Source organism: Rhea americana, unplaced genomic scaffold, assembly GCF_003343005.1.
Source record: "Rhea americana isolate MKP2758 unplaced genomic scaffold, rheAme1 scaffold_118, whole genome shotgun sequence".
Lineage (NCBI taxonomy): Eukaryota > Metazoa > Chordata > Aves > Rheiformes > Rheidae > Rhea > Rhea americana.
The window spans coordinates 345,556-370,061 of NW_028185239.1; the positions used below are offsets into that span (position 1 = coordinate 345,556).

Genomic DNA, 24,506 nt, shown 5'->3' on the forward strand with positions numbered 1-24,506 from the left:
GGTGGTGGTGGTGAGGAGCCGGGGGTCGGGGAGCTCCCTCAGGGTGGCTTGGAGGTTTCCAGCGCTGCTGCCCGGAGCTGCCGGCTGTCGGGGGTTGTTGYGGAGCCGCGATGTGACACGGGGCGCCTGCGGGCTGCTCGGCAGCACCTGGCCGCCCGTTGCGGGGGAGGTTGGGCCGCTCTGGCAGTGCGCCTTGCCGCTTTCCTCATCCTCCCGCGGCTTGGGAGCTTGGCGGGGTGTTCGGGAAGCTGTGGCGGAAGAGGAGGGAGCCGGGTCGTGTGTAAAGCTCCGCGGCTTTTTGGTCGTTGTAGCGTTAGGGCAGCATAGCGTTATTGTGTTTTCTTGGGAAAAATGGTGATCGAATTGACGACAGTTTCTAAGGTCCACGGCAATTCCTAATATAAAAAGTTCGGGTATCATTGATGTGTAACTGGCACCTAGCAATCTCACYGTCTGTTTTCCCTGCTGCAGGAAGATACTCAGTTAGGGGGAGGAGRTTAAAAAAGTTCAAATATTTTCTCAGAAGTGCAAATGTTACCTTGTTCATATATACCCATAGGCAGGACTTCCAAACCTGCATGTTAAAAGCCAGTATCAGATTAATGTTTGGGTTCCTGGGTTAGAAGCGGCTTGACTGACAGTGTTGAGCGCCCAGAATCTTTTGAATTCAGTGAGAAAGAAATGTGAGTGTTCAGCAKGTCCAACTAGCAAGTTCAGCTGATTTTAGGCATTGTACAATATTCCTGAACTTGCATTTGTTAGGTCATTTGAAGCAACTTTTCTGTRGCAAGTTCACAATTGCACATTATCCAGAAACAAATTTTCCCAAATCCTGATGATGAGGCTGTGAAATGACCACCTTTATGTGTCTAAGTTGACAATCCATGAGAAACTTTGAGGTTAGTACACCACTGCCTGCAGAATTTGGGAACTGTTGCATAAAGAATATGGTGGCTTCCTCCTATATCACAAGAAGAATGTCGGAAGTTAATTGTAGCAATATCATGCGCAACAAGCAGTCAGGTTCCACTTAGTGAGCTAGTAGGTGGGTAACCTCTTTTACTAGTGTAGTTAGGTTTCAGAAGGACAGTACTGACAGATACTTGTCTCTGTGCTTCTGCTGGTGGCTGTCTGCATGCTTTCATTCTTTCCCCAGCTCTCTGCTGGTGGAGCAGTTCACATTAGTATTTCTTACTTAGCTGCCACATCTTGCCTGAAGCACTCATAGACTGCACAACAGCAAATTGGTGGAATCAGTAACATGGAGATACCCACCATTCGGTGCTGCTTGCCTGCTGAAACTCCTTCCATTGAGATGGTTAGATCTAGGAGTGGTTATCCTGTATTATATTATCCTGCATTACATCCTGTTCAGCTAATTTACAATCTTTGTTTTTTAAACATATGAATAGTTTTGTAGGATTTTCATGTTGAATTACTATGCTGTAAATGTTCATGAGCTTAGTACTAGTAAGAAAATCATGACCAATTTTTTGGAGGCATTTTTTCCTTCAAGATGGTTATTTTTATATGCTTTGGTAAATATTTAGAAGTATAGTTGCTTCCTTTAACTGCAGGTCAGCATTTCTCAATGAAATGGAGTTAGCAGAAAATAAATTGTCCCTACAAAGTTTAAATGTGCTAGCTGAAAGAAAAAGGCAAAAAGAAAACCCCAAACAGAAGCCTTTTACTGTAAGATAGTGTTAAAATAAAACATGTAAAATTTATTTCAGGGGAAAGAATCATTGAAGCACTACAGTTTTTAATTGTGTGCATTTATTTTTATGAACCTCACTAAAGGATTTTAGAAATAATTTTTATGTATTCTCTGATAAATGTGTAGTTTAGGATTTGGGATACCATTTCCTTTTCATCTGCTTTTATTATTTTTATTTCTTGAGATACAGTTTTAAAATGCAGCACTGTGTAAACCAGAGAATAATTCTGTTGTTGTTGTACAGCTATCATACATCAATATTCATCAATTTAGTTTAAGCTTATGATACTCAGTAGTGACCCAGTGATTTGTATGATAGTATTAAAACGGTATGTTTCAGAGTTCAGTGCTTTTAAATTTTGATTCAGGACTGTTGCTCTGAAAAACTTAAACTACTGCAAAAAGAGACTCCACTTGTATCATTTTTTTTCCTCTTTGCTGAATTTAATTATGAAATACATACCAGAATTTGGAGTTGTTTTAAATGTATGAATATCAACAGTCCCACTGAAGTCACTGGAGCCTCTCCAGTTTGTAAGTCTGTGTGCTTAAAGTATTAAGGTCTGTGTTCTTGTTTTGCTACTTTTTCCTGTCTTTGATATAATCAAACTCTTTGAATCGTTAAAGTTACTGGAACTTTTGGGCGCTATTAGGATAATTATGGATGGAACTAAACTGATTTTGCACAAATGATGAAAATACAGAAAATAAAGGATTCAAATCCTACTTTACAATCAGGCTAGTTTAATTACCCTTTTTCTTCAGGTTCCTAGTGTAATTTTTAATATTGATGTTAGAATTGTTAGTGTTAAAAAATCTGAGTTTAGCGGTTCATTGAAACAGTGATCTGTTTAGAACAGAGGTGCAAGGTAGGAAAGAGAGTAAAAACCAGTAATGCTAATCAAAGTGATGATATGATGTGATGTTTTTTCAGTACTTTCACTGAATGGTATAGTTAGCATTAATCACAGTGGTTTATAATACCAGATGTTTCTTGTTGCAAATTCTACATTTTCAATTCTATTATCTGTATACTCTAGTATATGTAGTCATATATGTCAATATGTAGTCACAAGCAAGAATCTTAGTTTGTGTTGCTGTGTGTGCACTTCCTTGATTAGAAAGGAAAAGGAGAACTTGTAAGAAATGTTCTAAACCTATGGGGATTTGGCTTCACCTTCTGAGTTCAGAATGAACAAATGACAGATCTCTTAATTTTTTAWCTAAGCTGTCTTGTCTTCCCTAGGAAGCATAGAAGTAGAAATCCCAAAAGAGTAGTTTTTCCCTGTGTTGCCAATGAACAGTAATGGATGCTTATCTGCTCTGATAGCACTATATCTCCTTTTCTAGATACCTGAGTGACCTGCAGCAAAAATTTGAATGTCAGTGACACTGCTTGTGCCTAGTGTTACATATATGCTTTGGAGAAATTAGGCCTTAGTGCAGTGTTTTTATGTATATGGCACACATTTTAGGGGAAGCATCCAACTGAGATGCAGCACAAACTTGTATTAGTTTTCTTTTTATGATAGGTTATAGAATCTGTACATTATCCAGATGTAAGAATGAATAAGCTCTATGAATAGGGCTGAGACAGAACTATAATAGTGCTTTTTTTTTGTTGCCCCTTTAAAGCCTGATATCCTGTTTTGGAGGTCTTGCAGAAGAGTTAGTTTTGTTTTTCCAAGTCACTTCCTGTATTTTTTTTCTTTTCTGTTTCTGTCTTGTCTTGTTTATTAAGAAATAATTCTGAATGTGTCAATTTTCATTTTTCTTTCTAGGTTCTGCCCAATTGCTGTTTCGCCCAACCACGTTTGTTGAAAAAAATATCTGTAATGAAAGTGTCCTCTTACCTTGCATTGTGACTAATCTGCAAGCAAACAACAAAAAGGTCATGTATGTTCAATGGAAAATACAAGGAAAATTATTTTTTACTTTTGATGGAACACAGCAGGCTGTCAGGGATCCCTTGTTTTCATCAGCTAAGTTAGTATCTGAATCGGATTTATCCAAGGGTGATGCCTCTATATTACTTGACAAGGAACAAGCAATTCTTGGAAATTACAGTTGTGAAGTGACAGAATCAAACAGAGAAGGAGAAACTATAGTTGCGCTTAAGAACAGTACAGGTAAGTTGTCTGCCATTGTTTTAGAACCTACCAGGAAAGAAAACAAGCAAGATCTTATAGGAAAGAGAAATATGACAATATACTTCTTGAAATGGAAAATACCAAGAATATAGAACCCAGTTCTTCAGCCTTTTCTGACTTGAGTGCTAATTTTAGTTATTTTATTTTAAAYTAGAGAGGAGTGCTTTGGTGGGAARTAGCTGAACACGTTTATTGATTGTATACTAATGTCTGAAGAGCATTTGTCTAATATAAAATTATGCTTTCCCGCATCTTTTCGGTTACATAGTTGTTGATACTTTCAGCAACCTCATGTTACTGTATTACATACTGAAGCATGCTTGTTATCTTTATAGTCCTGAGATATATACGTCCATGAGCTACTTAACAGTGGCAACAAAGACTCTTTGTCTAAAGAATTGCATCTTGCATTCTTTAGCTATGCTGGAAAAATTACAGATAGAACTAATAGAAGTTAGTTCTATCTGACTAGTACAAGTTCTAAAACTTAATGTAAAGGTATGCTGTTTTTCAGTAAGGTTGGAATCGCTACTGCCAGATGGTAACTTGTTAATGTTGCCCAGCATTAAGTGTCTGCTAGGGACAGATAGTGTTAAACTAAAATAATGGTGACTAAGTGATGAGTTTCTCATTTAGTAAGCCATTTTACCTTGTCTTCCTGGTAGAGGCAGCCCATATGCTCCAGTGCCTTAGCTGTTGAGTGATGGGATCTCCTCTATCTCCACAATCTAATATTCTGCAGAAGCACAGTTTCACTAACATGTACATGTGTACTGTTTATCTGTTCTGCACAGTRGACTTGATTCTTACTTCTGGAAAATTTCTCAGAAGCACTGGGTATATTACAGATAAATAGCACACAATGTTGCCMTGTGCCCTGTAGAATTGTCCTAGGAAGCTTTTGCTATCATTTGTCATTAAAACATTTCTGGATATCAGACAGATTGTTACTTGTATCTTGCTGCAAACATCTCTAATTCACAGTTGGCTCTAGTTGAGTTAACCATGTATCCTGCAAAACAAACATGATTCTGAAGCGGATTGAGAGKGATACAGCCACTGGAAGAGTGAGGTTGCTACAAAATTATTCAGTTCTTAGAATGCTGCCCAAAAAAGTAAAGAAAAGTAGGCAGTTTCCTTCCTTGTGTTAAAGCTTCCTCTCAAGCTTTACTCAGACTTTCAGATGACATTTTTGTCATTCAGTATTCAGCTCTAGAAGAGGAAGCAAAGCCCAAGGAGGTTGCAGAATGTTCTGTTTAGGTGATTTTTTTTTAATTTTTTTTTCCTCCTAAAGGTCAATAATTAAAGTAATAAAACATTTTACATGATGCAGAGTACAGTTACGCTATTGATTTTTCTTTTTACCTTTCTTTGTGTTTAGAACTTTAACTTTGAAAGAGATATAAAGACTACAAAGCAGAAAACTGATATAATTTTTCTAATTTCATTTTCTAGTTGTCAGTTGCGACGAGGAAAATATCTCAACACCAGAGGAAAAATGTGGTTGGTGAAGAATTTATAGTGGCGAGGTCATGTTAGGTTTGAGAACATATGTTAGAAAATGTAAAATTTAGTCTTATGTTTGAGTGAAGGTGAAACAGTCACTTGTTCTTTCCTTAAATTTTTTGCATAGTTTTTCAGCATCTGTGCTCCAAAATTTTAAAGAGATTCTTGATATATATGTTAATACAGGAAAGTGTAGCAAGTGATTTTTAAGAAGTTAATGAATAATATAAGTCCTATCCACTCTTCACTCTGTCATTTCTGAGCAGTTAACTCATGTTATTGCTAGTATTATGTTCCAACAGATAGATCTTTCTACAGAGGTAATGTTATAAGAGATAACTGTTTTTTAGCTCACTTTACATTTACAAAAGAGATCACTAGCAGCATAAGGATCAGATCCATGTCTGCTGACTTTTGTACCTCTGCCCTCATCTTTGGATACAATCTTTTCTGATCAAGTATCTTACTAGTAAAAGGAGAGTTAGTTTGGAACTGATTTCCTTATATTGGCTCCCCAAATAGTATTTTTGGATAAGAATTTACTTTATTGCTATGAATCACAAGAGGAAAYGTGTAACCAGGAGAATGTATTCAGCTGTTCCTCTTATGCACAGTTTGCATGTATATGGAAATGCTTGCAGTGTTCCTGGTACAAAGTGCTTTTACATTCCAAGACAGGACCACCTTAATTGGAGGTCCCATGTTGAATGCTAAAGTCCTAGCAGATACCAGGCTTCATGACTCTTTTTTTTTGTTCAGGATACCCAGTAATGTCATCTGTAAATGCTGCAGAGGAAGCAAAGTTACTTTTCAGGCTCTGTTTCCAGATACTTCAATTCATGAGTAATTCTCAGTTAAATCACTAGGATTTACCTGTAGGATTTAGTTTATCCAGAGAGAGACAACTGTGTGTTAGTTACCCTTCAATGCTAGCTGCTTTTTTCAAATATAAATGAAAACCAATTTATTAACCCTAGGTTTCTTATCTACGTGATAAGGAAACTGAAAAATGTTCCTCCGTCTGTCCTCTTCTATCTTGTTTGTTTCCTTTTGTTTGTGTTATGACCACAACATCTCTTCTATGACCCTGGAGGGGGAAAAAAACACCCAAACTACTGTGTTTCGCAGCATCTGCATTTCCATCAATTGAAAACTGTCAGACAAATGAGGTGTTGACTACAGAGCTAATTTCTTGGAATTCTGTACCAATACCAGTTTCTCTGACAGTTTGTTTCAGAGTGAAGTGGTATACTTGCTATGCTTAGCTTACCATCTCCTACTTCTGTGTTTATATGWACTTTTCCTTGGTTTTATATGCTCATTATGGTTACAGACCCTATTTCATAAAGTAACCTATAGTCCTTATAAGTAGTGCTAAATATTTTCRAAAAGAAACATTTTTGTAGCCTTTTACTGCAAAAGAGTGCAGCTTAAGAGTAGTAATAAACATGGGCCGATGAACAAACTCATAGTCCAAGGTTTGTGATCAGTTTGGCGACTAACCTATGCACCTGTGCAGGAGTTAGAGTGGATATGTGTTGAGCCACTTGCTGCCATGGTTAGATTACTACAAATATATAGGGTAAGTAATTTCAAGGCAGATTCTGAAATACTGGTAGAGGCACTGTCTCTTAACAGGTGTATTCCCCATGGCACAACATTCCAGTGCAGTGGCACATGTACAAATGGTGTATGCTGCTTCTGGATATTGTAATGACCCTGTGCTGAACTGTAGCAGATGAATAAAACTCCAATAAAATGCCAAACTGACATTATAAGAATTACTTCATTAGATTAGATCTGAATATAGATACTGAGTGAGAAATGTGAATGACAGATTTTGAGCGAGAAAACTGATTTAAACAAGAATTTGAAAATGTTGAAGGCAAAGAGAAGGAGACTTCTTACGATACTTTATGAAGGAAAAAACAAGCCTGAAATGCACACCTGAAGTTGCATCTAATCTTTAGTATCCTTGTTCCAAGTAACCTATAGAAGTTGTGATATAGCCTTGTTTGTAGTACTGTTTGCTCATTTGGGGGAAGGAAGGGGGAAGAGGGATGAAAGCRTAGGAAGTTCTCTCTTCTTGTCATGAAATAACGCTTTCTTTCCTTCTAGGCATTAATATTCTTTTAGAAAAATGGATCTTGATTGATAGTCTTTATTACTAACAGTACTAACTAGTAGACAGTTGAGCTGACCTCATTAGGTGAAGTCAAAATTCTTAATTTCCACTCTACTTAAGGAGTGCATTCTGTGGAATGCATGAGTTTCAAACTCCCTTCAGATACTTGGCATTTAAAGCTGTGAGGTATTGCTATTTAATTCCATGTTTCTGGAGCTGCATAAGTTTTTAAGTATAGAGGGTACATAAAAGTAGTATACATCAAAAAGAAGATGAGAAATCTCTTTAGAAGCAAGTGTGGAAGCAGAAGAACAGTGGCAAGTATAATGTAAGAAACGTAGACTTTGAATTCCTGAGAATGAATCTAAATAATGTTATGAGCAGAGATGCAAGAATCAACTGTATTTTCTGGTTCAGTGGGGGATATGTTAGGAATTACTGCATGCGTGTTGTCCTGGGTCCCATCCTGCTTGATGAATTCATCAATGACCTGGATGGGGGGACAGAGTGCCTCCTCGGCAAGTTTGGGAGGAGTGGCTGATACAGCTGAGGGCTGTGCYGCCATTCAGAGACACCTGGACAGGCTGGAGAGTTGAGTGGAGAGGAACCTCCTGAGGTTCAACAAGGGCAAGTGCAGGGTCCTGCACCTAGGCAGAAATAACCYGAGGCACCAGTACAAGCTGGCGGCTGACCTTCTGGAGATCACCTCTGCAGAGAAGGACCTGGGAGTGCTGGTGGATGACAAGTTGACCATGAGCCAGCAATGTGCCCTTGTGGCTAGGAAGGCCAATGGTCTCCTGGGGTACTTTGGGAAGAGTGTTGCCAGCAGGTGGAGGGAGGTGATCCTGCCCCTCTMCTCAGCCCTGGKGAGGCCTCATCCAGAGTACTACGTCCAGTTCTGGGCTCCCCAGGACAAGAGAGACATGGAGGTACTGGAGAGAGTCCAGCRTAGGGCTACAAGGATGATCAGAGGGCTCGAGCATCTGCCCTAGGAGGRACAGCTKYGAGAGCTGGGCCTGTTTAGCCTGGGGAAGAGAAGACTGAGGGGGGGATCTTATCGATGTGTACAAGTACCTGTAGGGAGGGTGTCAAGGGGATGGGGACAAMCTCTTTTCAGTTGTCCCATGTGACATGACAAGAGGCAATGGGCASAAACTGAACCACGGGAAGTTCCGCCTGAACGTGAGGGGGAATTTCTTCCCTGTGAGAGTGACGGAGCACTGGCACAGGTTGCCCAGAGAGGTTGTGGAGTCTCCTCTGGAGATGTTCAAAGCCCGCCTGGATGCAGCCCTGTCTAACATGCTSTAGGTGACGCTGCTGAGCAGGGCGGTTGGACTAGATGATCTCCAGAGGTCCCTTCCAACCTTACCGATTCTATGATTCTATGTTGGAAGGTGGCTTGCATGATCTTACAACATGGATAAATGGGCAGCCTAAGGGATCTGAAATGCAAGGAAAGAGAACCAAGTGGATGACGGAGGGAATGCATAAAGGAGAATGTGTGATCTGTAAAATTAACAAAGCAGTGTTTTCATCTCACTTAGATTAGCTCCTTTATTCTGTATCACACATCTGAATTTGCTTGAGTATATATTATAGTAGTAGTATAGTCATTGGGGTTAGAGTAAAATAACTAGAAAAGCACGAAATTGGGCTTCACATGTTGTGCCACCTTCCCTAATTAGCCTACATGCACTGCTTTGCCAATCTGTGCCATATATAATTCCACAAGCTCGCTAGTTCGTAATGCCAGACAATAACGTACACATATCCTCTGCTGCTGTAGAGATAAAGATCTATAGTTTGGAAAATGTTATAGTAATTAAAGTACCAAAAAATAGGCTGTCACTCACAAGATKAAAAATCCAGCAGGTAGAAGTCACAGCTTTTACAACATAAAAAGTTATAACAGACTAACTATTAAATATAGTATTGAACATTCTAGAGTATGATGTAAAAGGAGCATTAAATGTAAAGCTAGTAACATCAATTTTTATATTCTTCTGATCATTTTTCTTTGTTTATTCTCTAGGATCATGGTTTCTTCCAGTGGAAAGTGCTTGCATCATAGTGCTGCTATTCTTAGCTATTATTTTTTGTTGGGCTCAGTTAAGTGTGATTGGTAAGTGTTGACCTTTTAATTCTTTGCAATTGTTGATTTACTCTAAAATCATTTGTCTAAAGGCAGCCATGTAAAATGAAGGGTGGTGATCACATATAAAAGATGTGTGGTAAAATTGATCTGGATCATACAAAGAAGTATGTGCACTCTGTCAAATAACTTAGCTTTTACTTTGCTGTAGAATCTTCTCCTGGAGATCCACAGTGGGCTATATATGTCATTCACATTTGGGTTTGCTTTTGGAATGAATCAACTAATACCGTGAGACACTAAAGTCACATACGGTTCTGAGGACAGTTCAAAGTAAGCACTGTTACTTACAGGCTTTGTCAGCAAGACTACACCCAGCTATGCTCTTGCCCTGTGTAGTCTTCCAGCTCCCTTTCAACAGGCTGTGCACTCTTTTACAGACTCCTTTCGGGCATATGTTTTACATTTTTTTGGCAGCAAATTACAAAAACAGTAGTCTAGCAGGTTGCAACAGCACTTCAAGAGTTTGATACCTTATTGATAAGATCTGTGTTTGGGACTTCAGGGTGTCACATGGTGCCAAAGTTATGCAGTGTGGATCCACGCACTGGTTTGTAGGTGAGGCTAGCCCTGAGCGGTGGGATACTGGTCAATCTGCTTTGCTTTACTGGAGGCCAGGGATTGCTTTCTGGGGTTAAGCTCTTCAGCAACTGTATGTCTTTCTATGCAACACAGAACATGGCCTAAAAGGTCTGTGTTTATTTAGAGTTCAGTCTGCTTTGTAGTGATGTTTCTGCTGTCAGTGCTCTTGCAAATTATAAGCTTTTTTCATGAGTGTGTGTGTAGATTATAGTTTTTGTAGGGTGTAATTTATGGTGTCATCGATTAGAACAAGAAAGCGTGTTTTCACTGTTGCTTCACTGTGACAACATCGAATCATACTAGAAACAGAAACGTATTTCATTTTATAGTTTTAAAGTCAAAATTAGAGAATGATGGTGCTCTCTTAAAGTAAAATTGTAGACTAGATTTTTAGCACTAGCTTAGTCATAATTTAACACTGACACCAGTGATCTTAGTAAAGGTTTTAGAAARAAATTCATTCAGCAGTGTCAAACATTCTTAGGTGTTCCCCATATGCTAGTATCGTTCATGTGTGAGAGAGCTTTGTATCCTTGTCTGGTTTCAGATTATTCCTTGTGGTGCCATGTGTTATGTCAGTCTTGGTGACCTTCAGCCTTTTTGAATTTGTAGAATTCTAAAAAAAATTCTTTTTACAAGCAAGTAATACAAGAAAGTATATAAGAAATACCACACTCAGAGCATTTTGTAGTAATCAGTTACATATTCAGCCATATAAATGTAATTTTCTTTATTTTTGTAAACCTCTAAAAGTGTTTTGTGATTCTTCAGAAGTTCTTGGTCAGAGGTTGTTTGGTGATTTTTATTTTTTTTTTAAAGATTTTGTTTCTGAATGTTAGATTCCTGATTTTCGTTACTGTTTATAATGATTTCAGACTCCCTAACTTGTTCTAAAATGTTCAGGAATCATTATTGCCTTGTATTTATATCCAGAACTTGCACATTTTCAGCATTTGATAGGATATTGATAATTGTTCTGAAACACACATAGATACGTCCATAGAAAAGCATTACTGTTTTACAGGTGTGAGTTGAGCCTGCTTGGATTTTATTGTGCCTTTGTGCTTATTGCAAACTCTTTGACCTCACTGAGGAAAAGTATGTGCGCTGTCTGTCACTCGGATTAAATTTGGGTCCTGTTCTTTTAGGCAATATGAATACAATTAAAGATGGAGTTTTAGTTACAAGAGAGGTCTTTTATAACCCTTCAGTAGGGTAGTATTAAATCTTTTTTGCACATACTCTCCCAAATATTTAGTGTATCCTGGTGATATGGGTTGGTGGAGGTTTTTGTTGTTCTGGGGTTTAGGGTGGTGGTGGTGCTAATGCAGTGTATTGAAGTATGATGTTAATTCAGTAAAAACTCCTCGTTCTTTTTAGAGTTGCTTCCTGTGTGTGTTCATTTGTTTGTTGGTGACTACCAATTTAYATTTTAGGTCAAGATAAACCAAAGTTACTGGGAAATTTCTTCAGAATTTTCAAGGTTGGAACAAGCTGTGCCTTATTTTGTCTTAAGTTGTAACAATGCGTAAGGCAGAAACAAGCACAGCTAGTGATCACAATGCATTTGTACTGTTTCTTCTTTTCCAAAGGCCCCTGAAATGCTGATTTTAAACACTCCATTGGAATGAGGCAATTCTGAGATAACAGCTATTTAATAGTGCAGTTTTACTGCAGATTAGTCCTATGTATGGCTTCTGAACATGTAAATCATCTGTAGTATATTCATCCTCAAAGCATCCCCATGAGAGGGGATCATCACCTTGTTACTGTGGGAACTGAAATGATGCATCTAAGATCACACAGTGTCACTGGGAAGGGAATTAAATTTGGACTCTAAATYCCTGTCTAATATTTACCTGAATAACAAATTCTTTGTAACACTATTTAAACATCAATAGTGCATCTGACTGAATTAACCTGTATCATGTCCCAAAGTGATTTTGATAGCATTTGGCTTGGATTGATAGAAGGCAGGGTTAAGAATTTAACCAAAGCATCAGTGCCAGGTTTCATTGATATGAGTAAGCCATATGATGTGATATTAACCATATCAAACAAGGAAAATATACTTATTAAATTATAGTTATAACTAGAATTGTTTTCAAGAAACAAACTCCTAAAAAATCAGAAGATTGTGTGCTCTTGTGGGAGAATCTGAATGTCTGATGAATTTCCTCTATTTCTCTTCATTTTGTCTTTAAGCATCAAAAATAGAAACTGCACTGCAGAAGAGAATCAGCATTATTGTAGCATGTGGCATCTTCACAGTTGTTGCTGTTGTAGGTGTTATTTTTTTTGTACCAGGTAAGTTTAATAAAATTGTCTTCCTAGTTGATGAGAATAAGCGCAAATCAACCTCTGCTCTGTTTTAGTAGGCTAATTATTATCATCTACTGTTTTTAAAGTGGAATATAATTGTAGAATAAAAAAACCCAGCATTATGATTTTCAGGCCATCAAGCTGGTGATGGCCATAGGGAGACAGAGACTRCAAATTGACTTTTATTTTCTGTCCTGCTGCCTCAGGTCAATATCAGAGGCTAGGGATTGACTTCTAGTGCTAAAGTATGATCTTTTCAGGACCCTAAAATTTTGACTAAAATGATGATTTATTTACATTGCTTGTGTTTTATCCACCCAAAGATTTCTGTTTTATTAATTTACATACAAATGTTTGCAGGTGGCTATACTCCAGGAAGTCAAGCTGGACTTGGTTTAATTGTGGTCCCTACTGTGATCTTAATGCCACTTCAATACTTTCTATTTGGAATGGGTGAGCATTTGTTTATTCACCAGCTCAAAAATACACTGATATGCTGAGGGCTCCCCTCCCCCCAACTTGCATTACCTACATGATATTCTCATCCTTCATAAATAGGTGCTATGATACCTATTCCTACTACTATACCTATACCTATCATATCCTGTGGCACCTATGATTCCTACTATCTCAAAACAACATGTTTATCCTTTTTTAGGGGGGGTAGGGGGGGGGTCTTGGGTGTTACAGGGAAGATGTATAAGTTATTCACTTGGAAAACAGGATTTAATGTAGGATGTCTAAGTGTTTCCTGCTCCTTCTTTCTGRGTCTTGGAACTTGGATGACTAATTAACTCTCAAAATGTATTTATTTTCATTTTTTGTGCTTATGGTTTATATGTATATATATTATGCTGTAARGAGAAAGCTCTGAGTGACTTGCTTGACTTCTTTTGTAAACATTAACTGGCTAAGTCTAGAATTTAGGAGAACCTGATTCCTAGCTTTGTGTGAATGATCTAGCTTTCATTTCCTTATAGTTAATCTTTACAGTTTTTCTTTCCTCTCTCTCCCTTTACTAGTTTTGGATAGTCTGTCAAAAACAGCATACGCTCTGATAAGTTTGGAATCTCTTGGTTATATAATTGCTGTGACTGGTTTTGCACTGTGTGTCTCAGGTAAGAGTTTATCTTCTATAAAAGYGTGTTTTCAACTTTGTCTACACCTGATCGGAATATTTCTTAGTAACACTAAAATGATATAGGAATGGCTTCACTACATTGTGTTTTAGCAATAGAGCTCTTGTGACTCTACTTTAGGACTACTGTGTTAATGTTGTTCTATCTGGTGAAGGAAGAATAGCCCAAAGGCACTATTATGTACACTGGTTTCATTAGTATGGCTGTATCCAGCATGATTGCATCCTGTGAGCAGCTGCCTTTAAAATCAAACAAACAAAAATAAGCAAAGAAAACCATCTTATCTATTTATTTATTTTGCAATACTGAGTACACTAAAGACTCACTCCAAACCAATATTGACTTTTATTACCTCATTATTATTACTGTGTCCTACAGTATTTTAAAACAACCCCCAAAAGCAGAGCTTTAAATAGCCCCAAGTATAGCTAAAAATCAGTTTCTGATGTTCAGATGGATAAATCTTTTGCTACTGGTCCATGAGTGATAAATGAATTGCTGGAGAATGCATATCATTGCATTTGCCCTACACCGTTTCAGATATGGCAGATTAGGAAGGATCTTGAGTTTAGTAATGCCTGCCATTTTGTTTCAACCTTGAAAAACAATCCCTGTTGAAAAGGAACACCAACTAAACACAGCACATAGCAACACGCCTTCTCYCTTCTACCCCTTCCTTTGTCCTCTCCCTTTCTTCTCTTGATGAGCTCAAAAGTACTTACACTGATTCCATGTCCCAGGAAACATGGGAAAGTTTCMTTTCATGAGAAAGACCAGAGAACAAGAAGTTTCTGAAATGGGATCTGGTTGGGTTGTAACAGCCAATTTCTGCTCTGGGGTGTCATTACAATGACACTTGGAGCATTCTTGTTATTTTTGGCAGATATGCTTCAGATCTACATATTCTTCCCCCTTCTTCCCCCTTTTTATACTCACTTTTTAACTGTTCTATCAATAATAGTATTGTATTCTGTAGTGCCATTATAGTTTTAAAAAATTGGAACTGAAAATGTAAGCTTAACTTGAAAAATTAAATAATGAAATAATGTCTTCAGTAGCAGTGAATGATAGTAAAATATTACAGCCAGACTGTTACCAGGATAAATCAATAAAAGCCTTTGTGTAATGAAAGAACATAGGCAGAAAAAATTCTGGGATAGCTTTGAAAGATAAATAGATTACTTCTGTTTTTATCAGGCTTACTTAATTCCTTGTTCAATTCTGTCTGAAAATAAATATGTTTGCCTTAACTTGTGTCAGATGATACTTCTTTTTATCTTGTTTTTAACAGTCTGTCCTGTGTTACATGGGTCTGTTGTGATTGCTGGCTTAGCTATTATGGCTATTGGAGCTTTGCTTAGTCTGGTTTATGTGTGTATTGTGGGTAAGTAGCACCATAATTTCTACATTAACTTTTTATCACTTTAATGAAATATTCAGAGGAACGTTTTTCTGTACTGTGCTTTCTGGAGGTGCACATAGCTTATTTAAATATAAGGTGTGATCTCACAATTACATAGTTTATAAAAAAAATTACTGAAAAATTAACTGTGTGTGCGTGTTGGCTTTGTTTCATGGAGACTGCGGGGAATCTGCAGCATTCTAAATACAGYTTATCATAGTAATCTGTCCTGAGGTCAGCACAGCCAGGTTTCTTAARTAGGTGTGTTAACACTCTAGGATAAAAGTTGTTGTTTCTCCGCTCTGGAGTTGCACTGTTGCCTAGCTGAGGCAAGGTACTAAAAGAGCAAAAGGAATTCAAGGATTCTATAGAATGGTCTGTGAGATGGTACAAACAAAAGCTTATTGMGGATACACTCAGAATATGAGTTTAAAGAAGTAAAATCTGCCCAGTGAGTTCCACTGGTTGTATGAAACTTAGACCTTTCATTTTATCAAATCCTATTTTTCTTACGTTTAATTTTAAAAGTCAGAGCAAAGAATAGCAATACTTAGTTTCAGAAACCTGTCTATTTGATCTCAAAGAGAAGAAAACTTAAAGTATAAAAGGCAGTCAGGCCTATCAAGTAAGCAAAAAGCCCATCAATGCTGTGAAAAGGAATGTGGTGCAGATATCTCTAGGCTGACATACCACAGYGTAATGCTATGTGAACTGCACAGTTTGGCTCTGAGAACAGAGYAGCTTTATTTGCTTTGAGCTGTCCCTGAAGGCTCTTCAGACAGCATGATACTTTGGACACAGAACAATACAGTTGAAGATATATTGCTTCTGGACTTGCACTGAGCTTACTGTATGCAAGTCAGGGTTGTCTGCAGTCTTCGAGGTTTAGCATGCACAGTCTATGAGTGGGTATGGGAATTCCTCTGAAGAAGAAATTAAGGCAGAAGGCCTAAAATACAAGATGGGTAGAAGCCAGTCAAAAGTGTAATAGAGGTGAAGCTAGCCTTTTAACAGTGATAAAAGTAATTTTTATTGATGTTACAAGCTACTTGTTTATACTTCTTTGATGCTGTGTGGTAATGATCTGCATATATTTTGCAATTGTATTCTGATTACGCTGGCTGAAGAGGTTGAACATGACTTTAATGAGTAGATTCCAACATGCCAAACAACACAAAACTGAGTGCAGCATAGTTCATTTATAGAGCTAAATGTCTTAACACTGTTAATTCACAGATTGCATATGATAAAAATATTCAGGTCCTAAACAGAAAATTGCTTGGAGGCTGTTAGGATTTACAAGTTGTTAAGTAGTTTTGGGTAAGGAAAGCTGCAATCTTGTGTTGTTACTGTGTTCCAAGTTTTATTGGTAGATATTTTTATTCCATTAGTCATGGAATTTATTTATTTGTCTGCTTAATTCTTAATTTTTTTCTTGGCAATTCTTTAGGTTCCCGCATAAGAGATCATCAACCTCCAAGGGTAAGCTTAAAATTAATAAATTTGGGGTGACTAGATGGCTCAGGGGATTGTAGTGAGATACTGAGCCTTTCTTCACTAGTTCGAATTCAGACCAGGTTGGTAGCAAGCAAAAGTTCTGGCTGTGTAACACGTCTCATGTTGAGTGAGTTGGTGGTCTTCACTGTCCCTACTGAATGTGTCAATAGTACTGTAATTGCCACCCTAGCAGCTCAAGAGTACSTTGTTGTGCCAAAAGTACCAAGTGTACCTTGTTGTGCCCAAATGGAGTTTCAAGGGCTGTCACAAAAAGGTAGCAAGTGTTAAGGGAATCTTGATGTTCCTTTCACAATGCACTCTTTTCACATGAGTTTATTATAAAGACTTTTGATTAATGTCTTTTTTTGGTTAAGGCAAATGCAGAATATTGTTGAATTTTTATATAAGTTTTTTATATAAAAACTAAATCTATTTTTTTCTAAAGCTTTTTGCTCCAGAAATCTTTAATGTTCTCCTGAATTCTGAACTACGCAAATGATGTTGGCTTGATTATTCCCTCTCTTCTCCCCCCCCCACTCCCTCCATAATGCCCCTTGATATTGATGAGACCATCTGAAAGCAGAGTATCTGTCTTCAGGTTGCACAGAATAAATTAAAAAGTACTTGGATTTTTTAAAGACTGTTTTTAGTTAGCTTTTTGATCATTCCTCAAACAGCTATTTTCATAGACTTGCACTGTATTTTTTAGTGGTCCGCAGTGGTAAACAGCCTGTTTTCCAGAGTTTTGCGAAAGCAAGTATAAAAGCACAACTATAGAAAATCAGTAATAACTTCCTTGTATCAGGACAAATGCTAAGTTATCCCATTTCATGGCTGCCACACATCATTTGAGACAAGTTTAGCCCTGTGTCTCCTCTCAAGTCAACAACTCTTGTAAAAAGATGGTTCCTAACAGTGGGACAGGAGAGCTGACCACAGTTAAGATAATAGACTTTTCCTTTCCTTTTTCTCATCCACTTTCATTTTAAGGAATAATAAGAGAAGTGGTCTCTTCCTTAGGGAAGAAAAATGGTAAGTACATGAAGCTTAAAAAGGAGGGAAAAAAAAGATAAAAGAGGAGGTGCACAAAGTCCATTCTGTTATAAAAATGAGCTGAGAAATGTATTGCAGAAACATTTTTTTTCAAAATGCAATACTGCCTTTAAAGTAGCATATTCATGTTTACTTGTAGAACAGCAGCAGACTGGGCAAGGAGAGATTTTTTGTTTGTTTGTTTTATAAGAAAGCTTTGAGATGTGAAACCAACATGCTAAACCTTTTTGCAGCTCCTTTTTCGTCATGAACTATTCCCTGTACGAGCTGGTTTCATAGTGCAGCAAGGATTTGACAAAGAAGTGGCTGGAATTTAGTATGTAGTAATAAATACTGTTAGTGCATGAATTGGAAAAGGAAATGAAATCTGAAGAAATTCTAGAACTTGGAGATCATTGGGAAGATCAACCTCTAAAAATCTATGAGTTTTTGTAGCTGCAGTTGAGGGTCAAATACAAAGGTGTTCGTGTAACAATAATTTGTGGCCATGAACTTGTGTGAGGATATAGAAAGGAGGYTATGGAAAGACCTGGCAGAAAATTAAGTCTGTTGATATGCTGCTTGTTTCCATCAAGGACTATTCAACATATATTGCTGTACTTAGAGGTGATAGAGAGATGTGAAGGACTTAAAATAACTTTTTATTCTGTGTAATCTAAAGACTAAGGAAAACTTGCTGTCAGTAGACTGTGCTTCATTTTTGCACAGGGGCACGCTCTTTAAATAATGTCTGTTACTTTCTTGAGGCAGAGGGGGAAAAGGTGCGTATTTTGAAATCTCTTAATCAATTACCTATTAAATTTTTAACACATCTGCAGATTGCTTGTGTTTCTSATGATTGTCTACCAGACTAAATGCACCGCTATTTGGTACATCTCCTTCTAAGGAGATAACACTTGAATGCTTGACAAATTTTTTTGGTTTTGTTCTTTCTTTTTAAGTCATGTTATTTTATTCCTAACCACTGATCAAGTTGCAGAAATAATCTGTTAATGGTATTAGTTCTTAAAAGTAGTATCTGCATGCCTTTTGCTGCCACCTAGAGGTATTGCATCTGGGAAGAAATGAGGTGTAGAGTGGAGAAAAAATAACCTGGAGAATGCAGTTATTGATTGATTTTTGTTTTATTTTTTTCCCAGAACTTCAGTAATCAACTTTGTTAACTTTCAGCTTTTTTCATTTTTGTAGAATCACTACTTACTGTATATGTCAATTAGAGTAATTTAACTGTGGCGAACCAAAAATAAACACGAAAGCATTTTATACATATATATATATTTTTAAATGTTTTGCAGAAAGCTGTAGAAGAACCATTAAATGGTAGGTGATGTTCAAGATTTATCTTCTAATTAAGGGATTAATTTTGGAAATAGATCAAAAAACAATTCTCACTGCAACACCAATGAGATGGCAGATAGGTGTTTTAGGCTATATGGCTCTGTGAGTTAGTAAGAATTTGATTTCTTAGTGAAGTTACGCCTGCCACTCCTGACATAGAGTCCTGTTTTGTGCTACTGTACTGGTGTGCCAGCTATGCAATGCTATTGCTTGCCTGCTTTAGGGCAAGCGTAGTATCCCAGGATGTTATAGACACGTTTGCTTTGCAAAAAGAGATCAACTTTTAAGAGGATGAGAGAGACAGCTCTTGATAGCTGGTGCTAATTCTTTTTCATTATCATTTATTTCAGTGAAATACTTGTGACCATAGCAAAATCTGTCCATGTCATTGTATTCTTTGGGTTGGGAAAACTCCACTGTGATACTAGGAAATTCTCAGTGTTTTTAAGATGGGGGAGATTTCACAGTGACAGAGGGATGGCCCTGAAATACTTTTTTTTTCTTTTTTTTAATATTCTGTTCACTAATTGGCATATTGAGAAGTAGTGACAAGTTATAGCCTGTATTTTATAATTAATATAATTAATATTAATTATAAATATTAATTATAAAGCATTTCTTACTGTTTGGCTAATTACTAATCCATTTGCTTGGCTTTTAAAGATGCAAAAGGAGTGATGTTAGAACGATGGTGAGTCAAAATACATCTCCAAATGTTTATTTTAACTGATGTATATTTGGGGATTTTTGATGTTTAAAGTTACCCTGTGCTAATATGATGAAAATTGGGGTACAATGCAGGTACTGTTCTAAATGAAATTATATGTCACTGAATAGAAAGATTAACTATTTGCTGCATCATACACAGAGGGAGWATATGTGTTTCTAATCAGTGATGAAGATGTGTTGGTGAGGGAGAACCTTCTACTTAGATTTTTTTTTTAATCAAATGTGAAATGTCAGATATTTTGTATGAGTGTTTCTTTATGCTTACATTGTATGTAAGGTGTACAGAATGTTTTCCTTGGTGGAGAGTGGGTGAGTGTGGGTGTTTACTTTTATTTATTTATTTTTATTAAACCTTCTCTACCTACTTAATTGGTGATTTCTCATGGAAGGCCATGTGGAAGTGGTTTAAAAGTGGATTCTCTCTTCCCCTCTCTTTAGATGTTATTTAAAATCTATTTTTTTGTTAAATTATTCTTACAGAAATCAGATTCTCTTGTTTTTTGGGGTCAGATGGTAGTGATTTTWAAAAAAAACAAAACTGAACCACACTTTTCTCATTTAAGTACTGCTTTTGAACATGTTTTTGACAAAACAGAGTGTTGAACATTAAAAGTTAAAGATGCAATGTGGTTTTTGCTCATTGATTATGCTTGATGTTAAAGTTCCATAATTTCCTGGCCTAATATAAGATTTGTTCTGATTTCAGATATCTGCAGTGCGGAGATTAGTCCTCCTTTTAAATTTTGTAATAGCCTATAAAATGGCAACATATTATGTTGTACACGTCTTAAGTGTAAACAGACTCTTCTTAATTTATAATAAGCCATGAAATGACAGGGACTGAATTAGCTTGTCCTGAAATTCTCAAATCAGTACCTGAAATAGGTCATCAAGTATTGAAAGATGCTCAGTTTCTGCAGCTCGTAACCATCCATAGGGTAACTGAGCTTGCTTGGTATCTTTGAACATCAGAACACTTTCATTTAAGAGCTTAAATTTTAGATGCTCAGGTTTGAAAATGAAAGTCTTCTATTCAGACTTTCCTGTTCATAAGCTATACTGCCTTTTATGGGAGTAGAATAAAGGAGCACTTGTTGGTGCTATTGGTACATTGGTTTCTGCTTGGAAAATGAGCAAGCTTGCCACAAGGTATCACTAAATCTTTAGCCTAGCACTGTTGCATCAAAATACAACATTTTGCTAGTCAGGAAAAAGAGTAAGGCTACTCTAAACCTGGCGATTTATTTGAAGAGAAAAGTATATTATGCCACTTCTAGAAGGTGTGAATTGATAAGGTGACAGTAAATGAGATACTAGTTACCCCTAACTGAAATAAGGTATATCAGTTGGTTGAAAAACAGGCTTCCTTAAGAATACTGTGTGCTGCTAGATCTGTGTTGCTTGTGACTACTGTTATATGATTCATCCAAGTATGCCATAGGATTGTTTCCTAAACCAATAGGAACACATGCATTTTTCTGGTACAGGAGACAACTGCATCAGTATCTGTTAGAAATGTTGATTAAAATGTACCCTAGTTGTTAAAATTTGAAGTAGATAGGAAGAGTAAAAGGTAGTTCCTGCTTTAGAAGTTCCTTATTCTCCTCAGCAATGCTTTGATACCAGAAAACAAGTAAATGCTTACAGGTCCATTGCATTCTTTTTCAAAATTTACAAGAAGTTAGATAAGGGTGGAATTAGTACACTCACCATTTGCTGCTGATAAACAAGATGGAATTTTGCTTGGAGATGCAATTTTAAATAAGTTGCCTGCTTCTTCTTGGGTCTCATTCAGGCTTCTAAAAACCTACCTCTACTAAAGAGCATTCCAGTGCTGAGGTAGGACTTCCAAAAACACAGAAATCTGTGGGATTTTTTGTTGTTGTTTTTTGTTTGTTTGTTTGTTTTTTTAGAGTAGGATTAGATACCTGACTGCTTTTTCTGCCTTGAGAGATGAATCCTCAAAATAACAGATTTTACAGATCAGAGCTGAGGGCTCTGACTCAGAAGGTGGTGGCCAGAATCTTTTGAGCTGTACCTGCTTTCTACCCTAACCTTCCCATGAAAACTCGTACTCGACAGGCGTTGTTCAGCTGCAGAAGCATATTAGCTTTCAATATGGCATGTTAAAGAAACCAGCATTAGGAGTAAAAGMAGGGCAGGGCAGACAGCTAAAGTTGGAAGCCACTATACTTGTTCCCATTCATGAGTTAGAGCTCCAAAACATAATGTTCGCTTATCTGTTGTGGAGAAGCTGAAACGTTGGTTGACTGTTAGTACTACTATTTGTTACTTGGATGCTAAGCTTGTTTCCAAAAGTTGAAAGAAGAAAAAAAAAACAATTTTTTAAAGGTATAATTTGGATATGCAGCACAAAATATTCCTTGTTTAAAAACTATTTCTGAATATATATATATATATATTTAATTCCTAGTGTAACTAAAGAGAAGAACTGAATCTGCTGCAGAGGTGGGTGATGTGTGGAAAGAAATTCACCGTTGTTTATACACCGTGGCCTTGAAGATGCACTACTCAAAGAGAAGAAATTCAGGAAACTAGCTGTTTTGCATGTGTGGCAAAAGTGCTTTTGATATAAATGATGTAATTTTGTAGTCACAGCAGCTGTAGCAAGGAACATGTATGCCGACCCACATGTGATCTTTATTTTCTTTTATTATGGTATATATGGTGTGATTGAGGGTGAGACTATAAAAAGCACTGTTTGCCCACCACAGGGTCTTCCTGTAGTATCCTTAGTGGTATTATTTTCAAAACCATCATCTGTCACTGCTTTGATAATGGGCCTGCTTGGCCCCAAAATTGCAATACCATTTAGATTGTTTTCTTTATTTGTGTGCATGGGCAAGGTATGGTCATATGTCTTTAATATGAGCAGGAAGTAGGATTTGTACAAATATTTCTTTTCTGACATTCAGCAGAACTTGCAGGAAAAAAATTGTTTTTACATGAAATTAAATAAATACAAAGTTTACTCCCAGGTGGTCTTAAGCATTTACCTGAGTTATTCTAATTCTACAAAACAGTAATATTCCTCTCCTTAGACAGTAGTCATGTATGCTCTGGTGACCAATTTTTTAGTCTGGTGAGAGAGTTCTCTGTGCCTCTTCTTTTATATTCTTTGATGAAATACTGCTCAGCTGTTAGAGCCAAATTCTGCACTGGATTACAGAGCATAGCACCTAGTAATTTTCATGATGAATGTGATTCTTATGTTTGTTCATATTGTACAGTGTGTGGTACTGGAGCCAATTTCAGGCTTTCTTAACTGAATGGATTTGTAAAAAACATTGATTCTTCAGAAAAGTAGGAATTGTCCTATTTAGCTTAATTTTTAACAGTTTTAAAATCTGCTTTCTTGAATGGAAATATAGGCTAAATTATTTCTGACCTGTGTTTGTGATGCTGTCATTATGTCACAAATGAATAAAATAGAGAATAAGAAGGAGGAGCTGATGAAAAGTGAGGAGGCTCACTTTCCTTATGTAAGTAGTATAGATAAAAATCCATGTAGGATCAATTCTATAGGATTGATGCATTCCATGAGACTTTACTATGTTTTACAAATGTTCGGAGAGCTATTGAAAATACAGTTATTTTTTTTGTCTTGGACTTTATTTATGCTTTGTAGAAATCTTCACATTGTCTCCATTGGTACTAGGATAAGATTTTCAAAGGCACAAATATTTTTCTCCTTCTAACAGTTTAAAATTTTGTTTGAAAAGCTGTTGCCTAACATTAGTATAACACTTTTTTTTTTAAAAAAAAGATTTTGAGTAATTGAGCAAGTCTCAGGGTTGAGTTATATAAACTTAGAGTTCATATTCATATTGTGGGTGCACATTGCTTAGGCCCTTGTGCAGGCTGTAGTCTTGATGCAGACACTGCATCAGTAATTCAACAAAATTCAATTGAGGCATCTGATTTTACAGTATTTGCTCTCACTAGTGCTGCAGGACTGAGCCACTAAAACAACCTACAGCCTGGCTCTCACTAAAATTGTTCAAATTATCCACAGTGAAGAGGGGTATACATATGATAAAACATTTAAGAAAGGAATATGAATTAAGTTTATACTTACTTTGACTCCTCAAAGTTTGTTGGTGGGAGTCTTCGTGTAAGTTTTGAGATCCTAGATACAATTTTTTTGGTATAGGTTGTCCATAATCATTGCAGTCCACCTGAAGATGGGAGATGTTACTCTTCATTAATAGATTTCAGCATAAGGATTTACCTGACAGGTAGTATGCAGGGCTCCTGATTTGTAATTACCAATTCTCCTGGTAAGGTGAAAGTTGAGCAGTTGAGGAATAGAAAAACCCTAGTATTCTGTGGAGATGTTCTGCCTTATAAAACCATGATGTTTAATAGCTTTATATTAACTACTGTAAAGCAAATTGCAGTAGAATCTGTTTTGTTTCACTGATGATGAGGCTACGCCATTATTAGGACATTAGGACTTGGTGGCCATGTGCAGACTGAAGAAGAAATTGTTCCAGAGATTGGAGAGACCTCTCCCGCCCCATGCTGTTGTGTTAAGAAATTTCTTGTATGTACAAATTTAAAAATGTGAGTTTAAAATTCTTAGATTTACCCAGCCCTTTCCCACCAGTAATTTAAAACCAAAGTTGTTCATAACTGTATGATTCCATTTTTGTGTGTATGTATGGATGTATATATGTGTGTGCACATATATATATAAAAATTCTCACTACTGGACATTTTAAATATCTATAGCCTTTACCCAAGAAAATGTTTTTATTTATGAAATATAAT

At 36.8% G+C, this 24,506-nt stretch overlaps 1 protein-coding gene across 4 annotated transcripts in view; it reads left to right on the plus strand.

Moving 5' to 3' along the window:
- Positions 1-23,483, plus strand: part of CD47 (CD47 molecule) — a 24,003-nt gene extending 520 nt beyond the window's left edge. The window contains exons 2-12 of one of the 4 annotated variants that reach the window (XM_085319082.1): positions 3,499-3,846; positions 5,323-5,370; positions 9,531-9,620; positions 12,438-12,539; positions 12,915-13,007; positions 13,577-13,672; positions 14,985-15,077; positions 16,546-16,577; positions 18,941-18,965; positions 19,647-19,674; positions 22,147-23,483. In XM_085319082.1, the coding sequence (XP_085175208.1) occupies positions 3,499-3,846; positions 5,323-5,370; positions 9,531-9,620; positions 12,438-12,539; positions 12,915-13,007; positions 13,577-13,672; positions 14,985-15,077; positions 16,546-16,577; positions 18,941-18,965; positions 19,647-19,674; positions 22,147-22,168 (977 nt within the window). In that variant the 3' untranslated portion in view covers positions 22,169-23,483. The remainder of the gene's footprint in view (positions 1-3,498; positions 3,847-5,322; positions 5,371-9,530; positions 9,621-12,437; positions 12,540-12,914; positions 13,008-13,576; positions 13,673-14,984; positions 15,078-16,545; positions 16,578-18,940; positions 18,966-19,646; positions 19,675-22,146) is intronic. The other 3 variants (XM_085319089.1, XM_085319097.1, XM_085319103.1) reach the window with 3 other exon arrangements.
- Positions 23,484-24,506: the final 1,023 nt, after the last annotated feature.